We start from the raw sequence: 17,469 nt of genomic DNA, 5'->3' as shown, positions 1-17,469 counted from the left end.
CCTTGCAAGCTCAAGGCCCTGGGTTCGGTCTTCAGCTCTGGGGAAAAAAAAAAAGAAAAAAGAAAGAGATACTTTAATTTTGATTCTCTATTGTGGACACCTTTAAAGTACCCACCTAGTGAAATTTTTCTAAGATGTCGTTTTTACGTGGCTTAGAAACTTGCTTCTGGGCATGAAACTCTGAATTTTGCACTGCTGGTGCAATATAAGGATGTCTATCCATGTGCTTTTTATTTAATGGTTAAGCAAGTAGCTGGTCAGTCTTTCTACATGTGTACCCGTGTGTGTGTGTGTGTTAAAATCCAAAACTATTTCTGTATGTTGTGAATATGCCTACCATGGTGAGTTTAAGTTAGTAAGTTTACTATGATTTTTTTTCCAGCAGAAAAATACAAAATCACGTCCTAAATCCTATAGTACTGATGATGAGGAAGACATAGTTCAGAATCCTGGCAAGGAGGGAGGCCAGTTATACAGGTAAGAAAGCATCTTCATGCTTGTTGCTCAGACTCCCATGGCCTCTCCATCCGATTATCCTGGTTGCTTTACATGTACATGCCTAGAGAATGGGACATACCAGGTAAGGTTGTTGGAGTGAAATGTAAAGATCAAAATAAAGATACTCTATGGAGGGAACATGGCCTCGGCGAGGGACTGAGTAGTTTTCAGGAGAAAGGCATTTTCAGAAAAGAAGATTGTGGTGCAGATATGCAGAGGACAGGCAGAAGGACTGAAGAATAGGATAGATGATAAGCACATACCTGGGGCCAGACTAGGTATTTACTTCTCCCTTAACAGTCTTTAATACTGAGCAAGTTATGCTCTTTATCTCCTAGTGTCACAAACGATAAAAGAAATTAAAATTGGCATGGTAGGTCCCAAGCCCATTAAAGAATTGGTAAAAAAAAAAATTGCTGCTACTTCATTGTTTTTGACAATTTTATTATTGTATAAGATTGTCTTAGCTATTTTGGGTTTTTTGTTTTTTCATATGAGGTTTAGAATTGTTCTATGAAGGTCCGTGAAAAATTGTGTTGCTTTTTAATGGGGATTGCATTGAATCTGTAGATTGCATTTGGTAAGATGGACATTTTTAGTATGTTAATCCTACTGATCTATAGCATGGGAGATCTTTCCATATTCTGCTATCTTCTTCAGTTTCTTTCTTCAGAGACTTGAAGTTCTTGTCATACAGGTCTTTTGACTTCCTTGGTTAGAGTCACACCAAGATACTTTATATTATATGTGGCTATTGTGAAGGGTGTGGTTTACTTAATTTCTTTCTTGGTCCATTTATCATTTGTATATAGGCGGGCTATTGATTTTTTTTTTTTTTTTAAATCTTGTATCCAGCCACTTTTGATGAAGGAGTTTATCAGCTGCAGGAGTTCTCTGGTGGAATTTTTGGGGTTGCTTATGTATACCATCTGTGAATAGTGATACTTTAACTTCTTTCTGATTTGTATCCCTTTGCTTTCCTTAGTTGTCTTATTGCTCTAGCTAGAACTTCCAGTACTATATTGAAGAGATATGGAGAGAGTGGGCAGCCTTGTCTTGTCCGTGATTTTAGTGGGATTGCTTTGAGTTTCTCTCCATTTAGTTTGATGTTGGCTAATGGATTGTGGTACATTTACACAATGGAATATTACTCAGCCATTAAAAGCAACGAAATCATGAAATTTGCAGGTAATGGATGGAACTAGAAAAGTTCATCCTGAGTGCGGTAACACAGACGCAGAAAGACACACATGGTATATACTCACTTATAAGCAGATTTTAGTCATATAGTACAGGATAGACATACTATAATACACAGACCCCAAGAAGATAAATCTAATGGACATCTTAGGCTTCATGTTGGCTCACTAGTTAGGGGAGTGGGGGATATCTCTGACACAGACTATCTCGCCTGCTTTTTGATCACTTCCCCCGATGGGATGTCCCTACAAGGCTACAGGAAAGGAAGACAAACAGTCCTCATGTGAATAAATGAGCTGGGTGTCTAGGTAGGTTGCCCCTATTCTGAGGAATAGGGGAGAGGGGATGCAGGAGGGAGGGTGGGACTGAGAGAAGAGGAGGGAGGGGCCGATAATGGAGATTTAAATGGAATTAACCAATTAAAAATAAAAGACAATTTTGTACAGTAATTCACAATGTATTGTGATCATATCTACCCATTATTACTTTCTCTCATACATCTCCCACTGCTGCTGACTTACTTCCTCCCAGCATGACCTCCTCCTTCTTTCTTGTCTTCCTTTTGGACCCACTGAGATGAATTAGGATTATTGGCATGCATATGAGCAAGGAGTCATTTTCCGAATCGTGGGAGACTTATCAGAAGCCATATCACTAAACAAAGTAAAACACCCTTCTTCCCAGAACCATTTAACTGCCAGGTGTTCCTCAGGCAGTGGTAGAACGTCATGATCTCCTCCCTCATTCTCCGTGTGCTCAGAATTGCAATGGCCACATCAGAGCCTGAAGATGGTGCTTCGGAACACTCCTCCTAGTCCTCTGATTCTTACATTCTTTTTCCCCTGCCTTTCATGATGTTCCCTAGGCGTTGGAAAGGATGACACAGACGTTCCGCGTGGAGCAGAACACTCCACAGCAAATAATTATCAGGACTTTGGCCAGTTACGTTTTTTTTTTTTTTTCTTTTGTTAGCTGCTGCCCACAAGGAAACTTCCCTGCTGAAGGCTGGGCGCAGCAGTAGTCTATGGTTATATAAATGCATAGTTAGATAATAGTTTGGCTACTTGTCCTGCTGGCCAAACAATAGTTGTAGGTTCCCCTGTAAGGTCTGTGACCTCCTCAGCTATAGGCTTTTCACCACTTTTACAGGACCAGACGCATATTTCCTTCCATGGAACAGTCCTCAAACCCTTTCAGAAAGCTAATTAACCACACAGCAATGCCACTATTGCTCCAGTGAGCATATCTTGCCTGGTGCATGGTCCTTAGCTAGGTAAAACATCGACTTTTCTTCCACAGTGGCCCGCAGAGCACCCACGAGCACTGTAGAAGCTAATGAGCAAGACAGAAGCTTCCAGTCAGTTTCATGTTGATCTCTCCATGTCCTGCAACCAGGTTATACAGTTTCTTCAGCAATAGAGTCTGGAGAAAATTCTCTGCCAGATATACATGCAACAGACGATGAATATCTAAAATATTCAGAGAACTAAAGCAAAACTAAGCATCACACAATGACACACAATGAGATGGACTGTGGATCCAAACAGAGTTTTCCTTTAGTTCTGAGAGGCAGCCGCAGCAACAGCGACAGACTGCTGTTTCAGGAGCTCCTGCGGTCTCGCTGGCCAACGATCCACAGGGAACATCCTATCGTTAGTGCTGAAGTTCTCGTTTAGAGACTGAGAACTTTTGGGAGCAGCAGTATCCAGCCATGCAGACTACCTCCAGTCAGACTTTTCAATCTGAATTTTGTCTTAAAAAAAAAAAAAATTAACTAAACCTGTCCTCTAACAATTCCATACATGTATATAATGCATTCTGATTACTCTCATTCCCTACCCTCTCTTATCTTTTTTTTCTACCCCTGTCAGCCCTCCCTACTTCCTATAAATCTTTTGCCCAGATTTGTATTGTTCTGTTTTGTGATTCAGTGAGTTGAACAGGCCCACCTCGGTGACCGTGGGTTTAGAACTATCCACCAGAGCCGGGTGGGCTCACTACTAGTGGACACACACCGGAAGTGAAAGACTTCCTCCCTCCTAGAATCTGTGCAGAGCCAGTAGTTCAGTGGGCAGTGGCAAGGCCCCACTAGACCCTCCTGTCCAGGCCAGTCTTGTTCGGGCTCCCTGCTGTGAGCTTCTGGTTGCCATGGCTGTTAGACTCAGGAGATGGCATTTCACAGCCTTCTCCCTATCTTCTTCCTTCTCTCAGCCTCTGGCTCGTATAATCTTTTTGTTTCTTCTTCTGCAGCATTCCTTGAACCTTAGACGGGGAAGGGTAAATGTCCTGTTCAGGACAGCATTTAACCGTCACTTATTCTCAACACTGAGTAGCCATGAAAACCAACATTCACTGTTATTCACTGCAAAGAGAGACTCCTTGGGTTATGGCTGAAGGCAGCATTTGTCTATGTATAATCATAGAGAATTATAAGTCTCTTTTTAGCTGTATCCCTTTTTCTAAAGTGGTAGTTAGCCCTTCTCTAAGTGTGTGACTTCCCTGGCCACCTCTTTTTGGTCGGCCTTACAGTACCGTGCATGGATGCTCTCCTGTGGAGAGGGTCTCAGCTTCAACCAAGCAGCAGGTGGTTAACCCCATCATGGACTCATCTTGCCAGGCTGGTTAGAAGTGTAGTTTCCAGTGTTCACAACCCTAAAACCGTTGGTGCTTTTTCCCTCCCGCCCCACTTGTTGCACTATCAAATCAAGTTGGTGTGGAGAAAACTGCCTGCGCACTTACCTGTTTCCCTTTCTTGTAACCAAGGTGTACGGTTTCCTCAGCAGTTGTGTCTTCTCATCTAGTCCTGGTGGACAGCCTATGGAAAGGCCATGAGCTGTATCTTATTGGCGGTCTCTGGGGCTTCCCTCAATTCACGTAAAGGCATCTCACACCTGGCACTAAAGTTTGTGTCTATTTACTCATTTCCAAGAGTGACATTATCTAGCCATGCAGGCCATCTCCTTATTAACTCTTTTTTTTTAATAGTATTATTTAGTTAGCTTACAAATCGGTTTCTTTTAAAAATTTTAAAAATTATTCTCTTTCTCTGTTTCTCTCTCTGTGTCTGTGTGCATTGCACATATTGTAGCATGCGTGTGGAGGTCTGAGGACAGGTTGTGCAAGTTAATTCTTTCCTTCTGCCACGTGAGTTCTGTCACTCAAACTTGGGTTGTCAGACATGGCAGCAAATACCTTTATCCACTGAGCCTGCAAGCCTAAAGTAGTAGTAAGTAGTAGGGTTTTTGTTGTTGTTTGTTTGGTACTTTTTCATACATTCTTAGTTTGGACTAGCCTCCTCTACCTCCTCTCCTCCGTGCCCAACTCCATCCACGTTTAAACATCTCTACACCAAGTATTCCTCCCTCCCTTTGCCAGCCATACATTGGACAGAGGATTAACATGTAGAATATGCAGAGACCTGAAAAGACTAAATGTTAGACATGAGTTAATTTTTAAAAAATGACCTGTGGAACCAAACAGAGAGTTATCAAAGGAAGAAACACAAATAATTGATTGACAGTAATGATTGACGTCACTAGTCACCAGGGAGATGAGAATTATAACACTTTAATTTTTGATATTCATCTCACCCCAGTCAGAATGGCTACTATCAAGAAAACAAATGACAAAAATGATGGCGAGAATGAGAGGCAAGGGGACTCTTTATTCACCGTTGGAGGAGTATAAACTAGTATAGCCACAATGGAAATCGGCTTGGAATTTCTCAAAAATTGGATGTAGAACTTCCATATGACTTAGCCACACTTCTGGCCATTTACCTAAAGGACTCAGAATAGCTTATCATAGAGATACCTGCACATCCATGTTCATTGCTGCTCTATTCATAACATCTAGGAAATTGAATCAGCTCATATGTCTCATATGAATTATAATGAAAATGTGTACTTAAACATAGTGAAGTCCTATTCAGCACTATATAAACATGAAGTTATGAAATTTATAGTAAGACAGACATAACCGGAACATGTGATACTGAACGAGGTAACCTAAACCCGGAAAGGCGAACACTGCAATTTCTGTCTCATATGTAGATCCTCACTTTACATTTTTAGATTTCTGTATCTAAGTTGAGCTAAGTGCTTGTATAGGCCAAGAATCAAGAAAGAAGCCCAGAGGTGGGAAGTAGGGGGGCCCTAACAGAAGGGCTAGATCAAGCTTATGATCTGAAAATAGAGAGGTGTGGAGAGGTACCTGCTCCCTGCTTTTAAGCTATTCCAGTAGTATTTATAATAACTGTTTTCAGAAGCTAACTGTGGTCCAGGGTGTAATCAGGACATCCTGGCAGTCACAAAGTAACATAAACCATATTGTAGGTAGGTAGATAGGTGTGGATGGAGAGATGGACATGTGTGCATGTGCAAGCGCACACACACACACACACGCACACACACACACACACACACACACACACCCCTTTGTCCCTTTTCTGAATAGAGAAGTTAGAGCCATAGAGGCCTTCTAGGAATTTAACAGTAGTGCTCAGGTAGAATTTTTATTTGAGCTCTAATGGGATATATATGCACCAGACACTGAGTAGTAAGGGCAGAGGAGAAAATTTGAATATTAGTTACAGTAGAAGATGCAGGAGAGAGCAGACCTTTCAGAAGCCCTTTACTATTTTTAAATCAAAGTGTCTGGCACACAGCTAGGGAAGGGGCAATGTTTGAAAAGCCAAATGATTCTTTGTGCATTCAAATGAGATGTCATTGCAAGTGTCACATGAAATCAGGTTACATGCTGCTCTTGAATCAATTCGAGATTTGCCCCTAATACCTGAGAGAGCCTGAGCATCTCAGATGGTCACCTTGGGACTTTGTTAACCCAGCTCACTATCTGGATAAAGAGGAGAAAGAGCTAAATTTATGTAGAATGTCTCTTTTAAAAAATCTATCTATCTCTCTCTCTATCTATCTATCTATCTGTCTATCTATCACAATTTATTCACTTTGTATCCCCACTGCAGCCCACTCCCTCATCTCCTCCCAGTCCCACCCACCTTCCCTCCCTCTTCTCCCCCTATGCCCTTTCCCTAGTCCACTGATAGGGGAGGACCTCCTCCCCTTCTATCTGACCCTAGTCTATCAGGTCTCATCAGGACTGGCTGCATCATCTTCCTTTGTGGTCTGTCAAGGCTGTCACCCCTCCCCCAGGGAGAGGGGATCAAAGAGCCAGCCACTGAGTTCATGTCAGAGACAGCCCCTGTACCCCCTTAATAGAGAACCCACTTGGAAACTGAGCTGCGTCTGAACAGGGAGTCTAGAATCTCTCAAATGCTACAGGCTGTCTTGGGAGTTTTGCTTGTGAATTTTAAGCATGATCTCATACTAACTCATAATCATCAGACTTTTACAAGTTCAGCAATGGCTGCTGGGCTCCTACCTTAGTTACAGATATTTAATAGACAAGACATAGTACTTCTTGGACTGTTTGCACTTTGCTGTTGACTAATGGTGCTTGTTGATCATCATCCTGGGAGCTTCTTGGCCATTTGAATGGTGTTGCCGAGCATTGATGGGTTTGATAGTTAAATTTTCCCTGGAGGAGAAATGTGTGTATGAATCAGCAATGAGGTGGCCTGTGGAGATTTTGCTGTGGTAAATAGTAGTGGTTGAATATGTAAGGATATAAGTGAGATTCAAGAGCTGTTTTGTAGGTAGAAAACTTAGAAGGTACCTAGGAAAACTAAATTTCACATAATACAATGTGTATTTATTGAAACAATATCTAAAAAATATTTGTAATTATGTTTCTAAAAAAATCATTGAGAAATTTTTGGTTCATTTTATTTCAGGCATTTAGGTTTTGTGGCCCACATGTTTCCATACCTGTTTAGTCTAGCTCTGTTTCCTTGGATTACTCCCTAGTGAGGCAACTGTAGAACCAATCCTTTACAAGAAAAGCCATCAAGGCTGATCTTCAGGAGAGCCTGATAACTATGATGGCAGGACGGTGGAGACACAGGAGAAGTACTGAATGAGTCAGAGCTGGGTTCCGGTCCTGCTTTCAGTCGGCCTTAGGGAGGGTCACTTGTTTGTTCTTTTAAAAGGGAAGGACTGGGAGCTCACAACCCATCCATCTCTAACTCGCTCACTCTGTCTACCCTGCAGGCTGGGCCGCCGAAGGAGGACCATGAAGCTTTGCAGAGAGCTCTCAGATTTGGTGGTGTACACAAACTCCGTGGCAGCCCAGGATATCGTGGATGATGGTAAGGCCGAGACTCTTTGTCACTACGAGTTACTGTTTTCACTGAGCAGATCATTCCCACTCACTGGGATTGTATGGAGTCTCATCTGTCAGGAAAATGCTAGCCAGCCTGATTCCAAACTCACATGTATGGCTGCGTTGATTACTGGTAGGTGCCTGATTGCCCGGAGGCTAGAGAAGTTTCCTAGAGGGAGGGGAAGGATTCTACTGTTATGAAAGACAGAGGCAACAGAGGCAGGTCTCACTGTGGAGGCCTGACCTACCTTCAGGACCACGTCACAGATGGCCTGGCCATTGCAAGTGTGAATGAACAGAAGAAGGAGTAAATTAATTAGCTACAATGCCCTAGAGAGGCTGTATTTTCTCATTAAACATTTTGACTTTGAACAAAATGGCTTATTTCACTGGCTGAAATTTTAACAAGAATAGACATATTTCAGTGTCATTTTTTTTCTCACAGATTCCTTTGTTCTTTTCTTTAAAAAAAAAGATTTATTTATTGTATGTTTATGAGTGTTTTGTCTACATGTATGTATGTGTACCACATGCATGGTTGGTGCCTGTGGAGACCAGAAGTGGACATTAGATCCCCAGGAATTGGAGTTACCAGTGACTGTTAGCCCCAATGTGCTTGTTGGGAATCAAACCGAGGTCTTGGCAAGCGCTCTTAGCTCAGAGCCGCCTCTCCAGCCATGCTTCACTGTTTCCGCCTGGATCAAGCTGACAGGGCCTAGTCACAGCCACCCTCATTTTGAGTCTCCCAGCTATTCTTCCTTTCCTTGGCTTCTGTTTTATTCCATTACCAAATTTTTATTGAGGTACAGTAATCTTGTAGCTCTTCGGTTTTAATTTTAGTGAAGTGAAATGGAAATCAGAATGTCCATTTTCTCAGTGGTTTCAGCACATGGACAGCAGTATAGGACAAGGCTCTTGTCTTCACAGGCCTCGCACTCTAAACTCTGTTCTTTTTTTCTTGGCCACAGTCTACAAGTACATCTTTTTCTATTCATTGAAAGATGACTTTTCTTTCACCTGGGTTTATATTCCTTCTTAAAACAAAAGCAATTATACAAAATTTAAATAAACACTGTCTGTGAGAATGTGGAAAACCTCAAGACATTCAACCAGCAAGAGCCACTTTCTTTTAATGACTGCCCATATCTCCCAGATTAACCCATGGATTGGCTGAATGGAGCTGAAGGTATAGATGATTGACAGAATGAACATGTTGATTAAAAAGTGCTTTTGGAAATCATAAGCCTAATAGCTTTGGGAACACAATCTTGAGGACTGCTTACCTCTTAAACTTTATCTGGCTTGTCTTTTTTTTTTTAAGACAGAAAAGATGAGCAGCATATAATGAGTAGATTGCTTATCTTTATACAAAACAATAAATCCCATTAAAATTCCTAATACTCTTATTAGGCAAGGTTTATATGATTCTCCATATAAACAGGCCCACATTAGTGATGTCATTGTGGGCCTGTTTATATGGAGAATCATAAAAAACAACCCCAGATGTTGATTACAGTGACGCTCCATATAAACTGCGTTTGTCAATAAGTATATTTCCTCTGATTTTGTTCAAAGCATTCTCTTATCAGAATCTATGCATACATTCAATTTTAGTTTTGTTGAGATGCATAAGTTCTGTTCATGTATTCTGTCAGTAATATATATATAATATATATATATATTAATAACTATTTTAACCTCTTGTTCCATCGAGCAGCTGAGCTCAGTCAGTTGCTCTGGCTCCTGTCCTAAGGAGGGTTCAGGCAGCACACATGAGTTGCCACCAGCCAGGGTGTCTCTGAGTTTTATTTTTCCTGTCACTGTCTTTCTGTTGCTGTCTATATCACTTGTCACATAGTGGGTGAGTCACTCTGAACCCTTTCTGACTCTGGGGTGGTTTAATTTGTGAAAGATCTTTAGCAGATTTACTATGTCTAAAGTCTTTTCTTCAAGAGGTTGGACCCACTTCTGTGTTGGTCACGAGTGGGCTCTGGCATTACCCAGTCTTTTGTGAGTGTTGGCTTTGATGCATTTACCACTTTGCCTATTTCTTTGGCTGCTAGGCACCACAGGGAATGTGTTGTCCTTCAGCGAAACAAGAGCACACCAAGTGGTTCAGCAGAAGTCAGAGCAATTCATGATCTACAACCAAAAACAGCTCACAAGGATTTACCCATCCGCCTACCGCATTGACTCCAGTAACTTCAACCCTCTGCCCTATTGGAATGCAGGCTGCCAGCTAGGTATGTATGGCTGGAGAGGAGCGGTCCTCTGCATTCTCCCCCTGCCTTGCTAATTGTGAGTTGTTTCTACTCCTCTCGAACTTTCAATTTCCCCAGTGGCTCTCAACTACCAGTCTGAAGGGCGCATGATGCAGTTAAATCGAGCAAAATTCAAGGCTAATGGCAACTGTGGCTACATTCTCAAGCCCCAGCAGATGTGCAAAGGTAAGCACCAATTTCCTCGCTGTGTCTGTGAGTGCAGGTGATAACCTGCTCTTTACATTTTGAAGTTTACTATTGTTGTTAATGTGGGCATGTGTGTTTATATGTATGTAAGTAGAAGTTTATATATATGAGGGGAAGTCAGAGGATAGATTTGCAGAGTCTGTTCTCTCCTTCCACCATTATGGGTGCCAGGGATGGGCTCAGGCCATCAGGCTTCAAGGCAAGCCTCTTACCCACTGGACTGGATTAGTGGAAGTTAGACAATAAAGTCTCTGTTCTTTACCTCATTTCAGATTTTCTTTCTGATCCTTGTATTTTTTTTTCTAGACTTGAGATAGCTTGGAAAATTGTTGGGATCTCTCATACCTGTCCTTGTAATTGTTACAGGCATTTTAAAAAATTGTTTATCCATGTCATGGTTGCCCTGTAAACATTTGCTTTAACATAGCCCTTCCCCTGGCTTCTGGGAACAGAGTGTAGTGAAAAATACAGCTGTGGACGTACCTGTGCTGCTGCTTCTGAAAGTTACCTTGATAATTACGTGATAATTTCTTGTTCGAGCAGACACTATGATCTGACACTGTTGATGACAAACTTAAACTGTGTGTGTGTGTGCCCGTGCTTATGTGTGTGCCTGTATGTACGTGTTTTTATACTACTGACCTTTGTTTTACTTGGCTTAGGTACTTTCAACCCTTTCTCTGGTGATCCGCTTCCTGCCAACCCCAAAAAACAGCTCATACTGAAAGTGATCAGTGGACAGCAACTTCCCAAACCCCCTGACTCAATGTTCGGAGACCGAGGCGAGGTAGGCTACACCTGACTGCCTCACTAGTTAAATACAAGTTAAGCAGCTCTTTGTGTCGTCAGAGGTATGTGTGTTTCTGTGTGTTGGAAGGTATGGATATTTGTGTATGAGTAAGTGTGCATGTTTCGAAGTGAGCATTGACCTCCGCTTCTCAGACGTGAGCTAGTTTTCTGTCAGTTACACAGAGTTCCTGCAGGGCTGTATGGATCACCTGTTCTGGAGGCATGCCATTAGTTCACAGTTCGAGATTGATGCTGACAGTGCTGAAGGCAGGATGTAAAGAACAAAGGCTAAGTTCATTATTGACAGAAACATGGCCAAAAGCACATACTTAGTTTCAGATTCCACATGCCCAGCAGCCTTCCTCATTGCTGCTTGCTCCTTGGCCTCACGCTTTGTGTCCACATGCAGACTGCTGTCACCGGCTGCTGGGCCTCTGTTGCAGGATACAGTGGCCTTTTGTTTTCTCCTCGCTGGTCAGTCCTATTTCCATGTCCTCCTCTCGGGGCTGGCTGATGACTCCAGGTTCTCTGCACTCTAACCTCCTCAGCTTTCATGTCTGGGACTTGCGGTTGGGGCCACAGAGCTCTGCATGTTCATACTACTGTGAATTTACTTTGTGTCACACTTCATGTGACCTGTGTGCATTGCTGTGCGGGCAGTACTGTAATACGCACACTCCCGCTTCCTAGCCTCACTCAGTTCTTCGTAATAGCTCTTTGTAATCTCTCTGTACTTACTGGCAGCACAGTGCCCTCCTCCTCAGAGAGGAAAGCAACAGACAGGGCACACCTCCAAGTCTGCTATCGCTGTCTCCCATGGACTCATCACTCTGCTTTCCTGCCTTGCTTTTACCCCCTGCTCTGCGTTTGACAGCAGAATAGTTAATTGGTATAATCAGAAAGTTTATGCTGACTTAATTCCATTCTTCACTCATATATCTAAATCTGCGAAACCTGGTTCTATCATTTCTTTTAGTTAGCAGGTAGTAAAATTTAAATGTTACTGAAATGTGAACACTTGGCTAGTTTTTTTCTCAGAATAATTAACACCTGTGTTCATGTGGCAATGGCAATCCTACTTCCTCTTTCTTATACAGATCATTGACCCTTTTGTTGAAGTTGAAATTATTGGGCTTCCAGTAGACTGCTGCAAGGATCAAACTCGTGTAGTGGATGACAATGGTAAGATGGCGGTCAGTATGCCCTCCCGAGGATGTGCTCTGACGCCACGGTGCACTGACAAGTGTGCTGTGTAGAAGAGTAAGATGGCTAAGGTCTAGAGCTGCCATCCAAATGAATGCTCAACACGCTGATCAAACGTCAACCACTCTGTAAGTTTCCAGTGCCTTTCTGAGAAAGGAGAGTAAGTTTTACCAAACATATGTGTTTAGTAATCAACCATTTTGCACTATAAAAAGCCTCAAGCTCATCAAGCAATGACAGGTTTAGTCAGTTTTCTTTGCTTTTGTCCTTGTTGTTTGTTTGTTTTTGAGCATGAAAACATATAAAGATTGAGCCTGAATGTTCTGGCACACTCATTTCTTAAATATGGTGAGTAGCGAGCATTTCAGTAATGGCAAGAAGGCATTACCTTTACCCAAGTCTAGCATAGTTTTCTGGGCAATCTTGTAAAATTGTATTTGTTTGTTCTATATTTGGCAAGTATTTCAGACATATTTTCTTAAGTTAGAAAAGCTAACATTCTAAAATAATTTGGAATCATGGTTCATCAAAATGTTTGAGACATCAGTGTTTCATAGGGAACGCTTGAAGGAATGTTAGTTTTTCAAGAGTAGGGTGAGCTTATGAAGAAGCAGTACTGTTAGGCCACAGGGGAGGACTTTGCAGCCAGTCCTGAAAATACCTGACAAAAGGGAGTCATATGAAAGGGGAGGAGGTCCTCCCCTATTAGTGGACTTGGAAAGGGGCAGGGACGAGATGAGGGAGGGAGGGAGGGACTGGGGAGGGAATGAGGGATACAGCTGGGATACAGAATTAACAAAATGTAACTAATGAGAAAAATAAAATTATGGGAAAAAAAAAGACTAAATAACAGAAACCCTAAAAGAAAAAAAAAAATTCTTAAAGAAGCCCTTCCTAGGTGGGATTGTCTCGGGGCTCAAGAAATTATTCCTTCTTTTCTTAGTTGCAGCAGTAGCTGAGAGGTCATTACAACCTTAACAAAAAAGATAATCTCCTTTGTTCACCAGAAGGCTCTGGTTTTCAGCCTGTCATTTTTTAATGAGCTAGAGGCTGTTTATAGTGCAAAGCAGTTGACTCCTCCTGAATGCATATGTTTGATAGAACTTTTTTTTTTTTTTTCAGAAAGGAGCAGAAACGTAAGGAGTGGTAGACTTTTGTTTGTAGTTTTCTGTAATTATTTTGCCAGAGAAAATTTTTTCGAGAAATACATATCTTTTGTCGTTTAGTATTTAGCTTCATCACATTTTCCATTATTCTAGTAGTACTTGAGCTGAGTCCTTATGAAGGAAATAAAAATACCCCATGGTTTTGGAGGCTGGAGGTCTAAGCAACATGGTATTGGCTTTTGGGAGGGCTGTCAGACCTGATTCCCACCATGGTAGGCAGCATCATGGTAGGACTGTGTGTGAGAGAAAACATATGGCAACTTAGGAATTTGGAGGCAGACAGGCTTGCTTTGTCACAGTTCCACAGGAAACTCACCAGTGTCTGGTAAGGAATCATCAACAAATTCTGGGCATAAGACCACAGTAACATGACCACCTTCACGCTCGGCTGTGCACCATGACATAGTCACAGTGGCTGTGAAGACTGCCACTTAAAAATTCTTAGAGGACGAAACACGTGCAAGTAGTTGTTCATTTTCAGTGTGGAAAGAGAGCCAATTCTTGCTTCATGAGAAGCCACCAAGAATGCACAGTTTACAGTCTATGGGCCTCTTACTCACTGTATGACCATAGACACATTTCTGTGAACAGCAGTTCTCTAGGCCATATAATGAGTTACAAAGATTTTGGACTTTCAAAAGTATGGGCATGTGTTACTTTTGCAACTTTGGAAAGTTATAGTTTGAAACTTGATTAATGTATGTATGTTTTTCTTACTGTAATTCTCAAAAAAAAAATAAGACAAAGGAAACCTGCAAGCCCCTGCCCTGCTACTCTTGAAGGGTTTCTATAAGAATTAAATAGGACTATATGTACACAACAGAATAGAAAGTTACAAAGCACTTCATGAATAGATCTTGATGGTTAGTTACTCCAGCAGGAGAAGCTTTGCTATATGAAAAATATGATTCTATCAGGGGTAACTTTCTGTAATGTTTCTGCTAAAATACTCTTAGAATACTACTATAATTTTTAAGCTTATTGAAGTATTTTACTGACTTGATACAATGGGGCATCAGAGATCAATTTAATTGATGTGAAAATCTACAGGCCATTCTCCTACCGATTATTTTTGAGTAGTGGGGTAAACGCAGAGGCTTTCCTGCAGCAGGGCATCCTAGAGAGAGGTTCGGGCATCTTCATGAGTTTAATAACCATTACAAGCAAATTTCGCTGTCTGCTCTACAGACATTGCTGCTAAATCATTTCCAGCCAAGTTCTTTGCTTTTCTTCTGATTTTCCTTTTTCTTTTTTTCCTGTTTTTCTAAGGGTTTAACCCTGTGTGGGAAGAAACCCTAACATTTACAGTCCACATGCCAGAAATAGCTTTAGTTCGGTTCCTTGTGTGGGATCATGATCCTATTGGAAGAGACTTCGTGGGACAGAGGACTGTGACCTTCAGCAGCCTCGTACCTGGTAGGTATAAGGTGGACTTTTATATGTAGATTGGCTATTCCTTTTTATTTTTTGGTTTTGGTTTTGGTTTTCTACTGGTGGGGGAGAAATTTCTGGGGTCTAGAATGTGCTTGGTTAATCTTTGAAAGATTGAATACATTACATAGGGCCAGGAGGATATTTATCAAATTTATTATAGAAATTAAACTGAGTGTTTATATGATAGATGTGGTGTCATATGCTGTATAAAATGTGAAGAATGATAGTTAAGACAGAGCCTTAATTCTCTTGTACTCTCTGGAAAATCAAATGCAAATTCAGCGGAATGAAGCAATTTTTTTGTTTTTCTTTTGCAGGCTACCGGCATGTCTATTTGGAAGGACTCACAGAAGCATCCATTTTTGTTCACATAACAATCAATGAGATCTTTGGAAAGGTGAGAAAGATCATAGACATTCAACAATAATGTGGATCTCAAGAAAGTTAGCAATTTCATAAAAGAAATGTACATTTGACCAGGTTTTCTTTTGTGGGTGTCTGAGCTCAGCAAGCTCGGGCAGTGCTTCACCCGTGCTCCTCCCTCTACTTGGCTGTGCTCATTCCATCCTCCCAGAGGTTCGCCTCGATGTTTAATAGAGTTGAGAAGACTATCACACTTTCAGGCAATCATTTTGATGAAAATAATGAAGACTGTTAAAATTTGTATTTTATTGTAATTCTAAAAAAAAAAAAAGACCCCATTTTCTACAGAAGGAAATGTGGTGACATCTCAGAGTTTTGATGAATGGCCTATGCTAATCTGGCTATGATTCCAGCCAGATCTAGGTGGGATGCATTCATATGGAACAACTATAAATTGAAAATCAAAAAGAGAAAGAAAAAAAAGCGAATGGATTTAAAACTACTTACAGAAGAAATTGAGAGAGGAAATCATGGTGGAGATAGAGGGGGAGGTTGAATGAAAAGGAGAAGAGGGAGGGAAAGGGAATTAGGGAGAGCGAGATAGGGAGAAAGGGAGGCAAAATATCACAAAAGATATTTAGTTCTGCCTAGTTCTCTCTCCCTTCACTGCAGAATGAGATGGTGCTTTACACAGCAGCAGGTGGGCCTCTGGTCCTGCCAAGTGCTGGCGACTTGGGCCCTGCTATGTATTTTCAGCACTAGATGTGGCTTGGAGGGAATGTAGAATGGAGCAGTGCTCAGAACTGCCCCCATGCTGCTTGCTGCTATACTCTGTGCTGCCCGGAGCGTCCCCAGAGTGTTGGCATTCTTTCTGAATCCACTTTCCATGTATAAATGTGAGGTAAAAATAATACCTGCCTCATAAATAAGTCTATTATTCTTTGAAAGTTGCCTGGCATGGACTAAAGGATCATACTATTGGCTAATATTAGTATCACTGTGACCACAGTCTCACTGGGGGATTGACATGGGAAGGGTAGGTTTACCCTCATATAGCCTTCCTCCAAAGGGAACAAATGATTTTTATTTCTGAAAATGCTGAAGGTAAAAACTTTCAATCTTGAGTTTATATGTATACAGCTTGTTGGGCTTTTTCTGTTATATATGTTTCCATTTATATAAATGATTACAGAGAAACATATATAAATGTTTATATATGTTATAAACACATATAAATAAAAACATATATGAATGACTTGAAGATGCCTGAGTTCTCGGAAGCCCAGTTTAACTGTATAATGTTTCTAACTCTCCTCAGGATGGAGAGAAACAATAAGATGCAGCGTTTGTTTAGAACTCAGCCCAGAAATAAAATACAAATAAAGTATTCTAGGTGATTTTTGTTTTATTTCTAACTAAATGACCAACTTTGAGTCATTTATTATTTCCAATATATGTTTGGGTTGGGACGCTCATACCATAGCGTGATGGTGTTGAGCTGAACAGGGAGTGGACAGAAGGAGGAAAATTTTTAGAAGTGGGAGGAAAGGCTTCTACAGAGAAGCACATTGTTCTCTTGTGTTTACTGGCACCACCTACTTGAATGAGCCCAAATTGTGTTTTGTTGTGTTTTTGTTCTTTCCCTTGCAGTGGAGCCCTTTAATCCTCAACCCCAGTTATACCATATTGCACTTTCTAGGAGCTACAAAGGTAGTTTGTCGGCATGGCCCCGCATTCTCACTGGCATATTCTTTTAAAACGACTATGGTCGCATGCCTCCTCATGTCTCCCCATCTCTGCTCACCATCTTGAAATTCACATTTGTTGCTTCAAGGCTGCTGAAGTTTTGTCAGTTTGTTACCTGTGGAAACTTTTCTACCGTTTTATCATCTCTGGGTAGGAAAGTTCTGAAAAGGTTGGCTCAGAAATTGAGACTGCCTTTCTCACAGATGTAAGTTGGTGAGATGTGCATGGTACTGTATGAACCCACTGTGAGCTGCTTTCTTATTTCAATCCATGGTTATAAAATTTCACTCCATATTCATTCTTCATGGAGCTGTCATTTCAAATACAAGTTGTTCTTGTGATGGCATGTGCTTAATTTGTGG

General features: G+C 41.3%; 1 protein-coding gene across 1 annotated transcript in view; it reads left to right on the top strand.

The window, feature by feature from the left end:
* The window catches only part of Plch1 (phospholipase C eta 1), a 201,507-nt gene that overhangs the window by 176,797 nt on the left and 7,241 nt on the right, over nucleotides 1-17,469 (top strand). The window contains exons 14-22 of the mRNA XM_060378383.1: nucleotides 383-477; nucleotides 7,827-7,924; nucleotides 10,002-10,181; nucleotides 10,278-10,385; nucleotides 11,069-11,193; nucleotides 12,293-12,377; nucleotides 14,834-14,980; nucleotides 15,316-15,395; nucleotides 17,012-17,071. Coding sequence (XP_060234366.1) covers nucleotides 383-477; nucleotides 7,827-7,924; nucleotides 10,002-10,181; nucleotides 10,278-10,385; nucleotides 11,069-11,193; nucleotides 12,293-12,377; nucleotides 14,834-14,980; nucleotides 15,316-15,395; nucleotides 17,012-17,071 — 978 coding nt within the window. The remainder of the gene's footprint in view (nucleotides 1-382; nucleotides 478-7,826; nucleotides 7,925-10,001; nucleotides 10,182-10,277; nucleotides 10,386-11,068; nucleotides 11,194-12,292; nucleotides 12,378-14,833; nucleotides 14,981-15,315; nucleotides 15,396-17,011; nucleotides 17,072-17,469) is intronic.

This window comes from Meriones unguiculatus, chromosome 2, assembly GCF_030254825.1.
Source record: "Meriones unguiculatus strain TT.TT164.6M chromosome 2, Bangor_MerUng_6.1, whole genome shotgun sequence".
NCBI lineage: Eukaryota > Metazoa > Chordata > Mammalia > Rodentia > Muridae > Meriones > Meriones unguiculatus.
The sequence above is the reverse complement of the archived record's forward strand: the minus strand, read 5'-3'. Positions and strand labels throughout refer to the sequence as shown.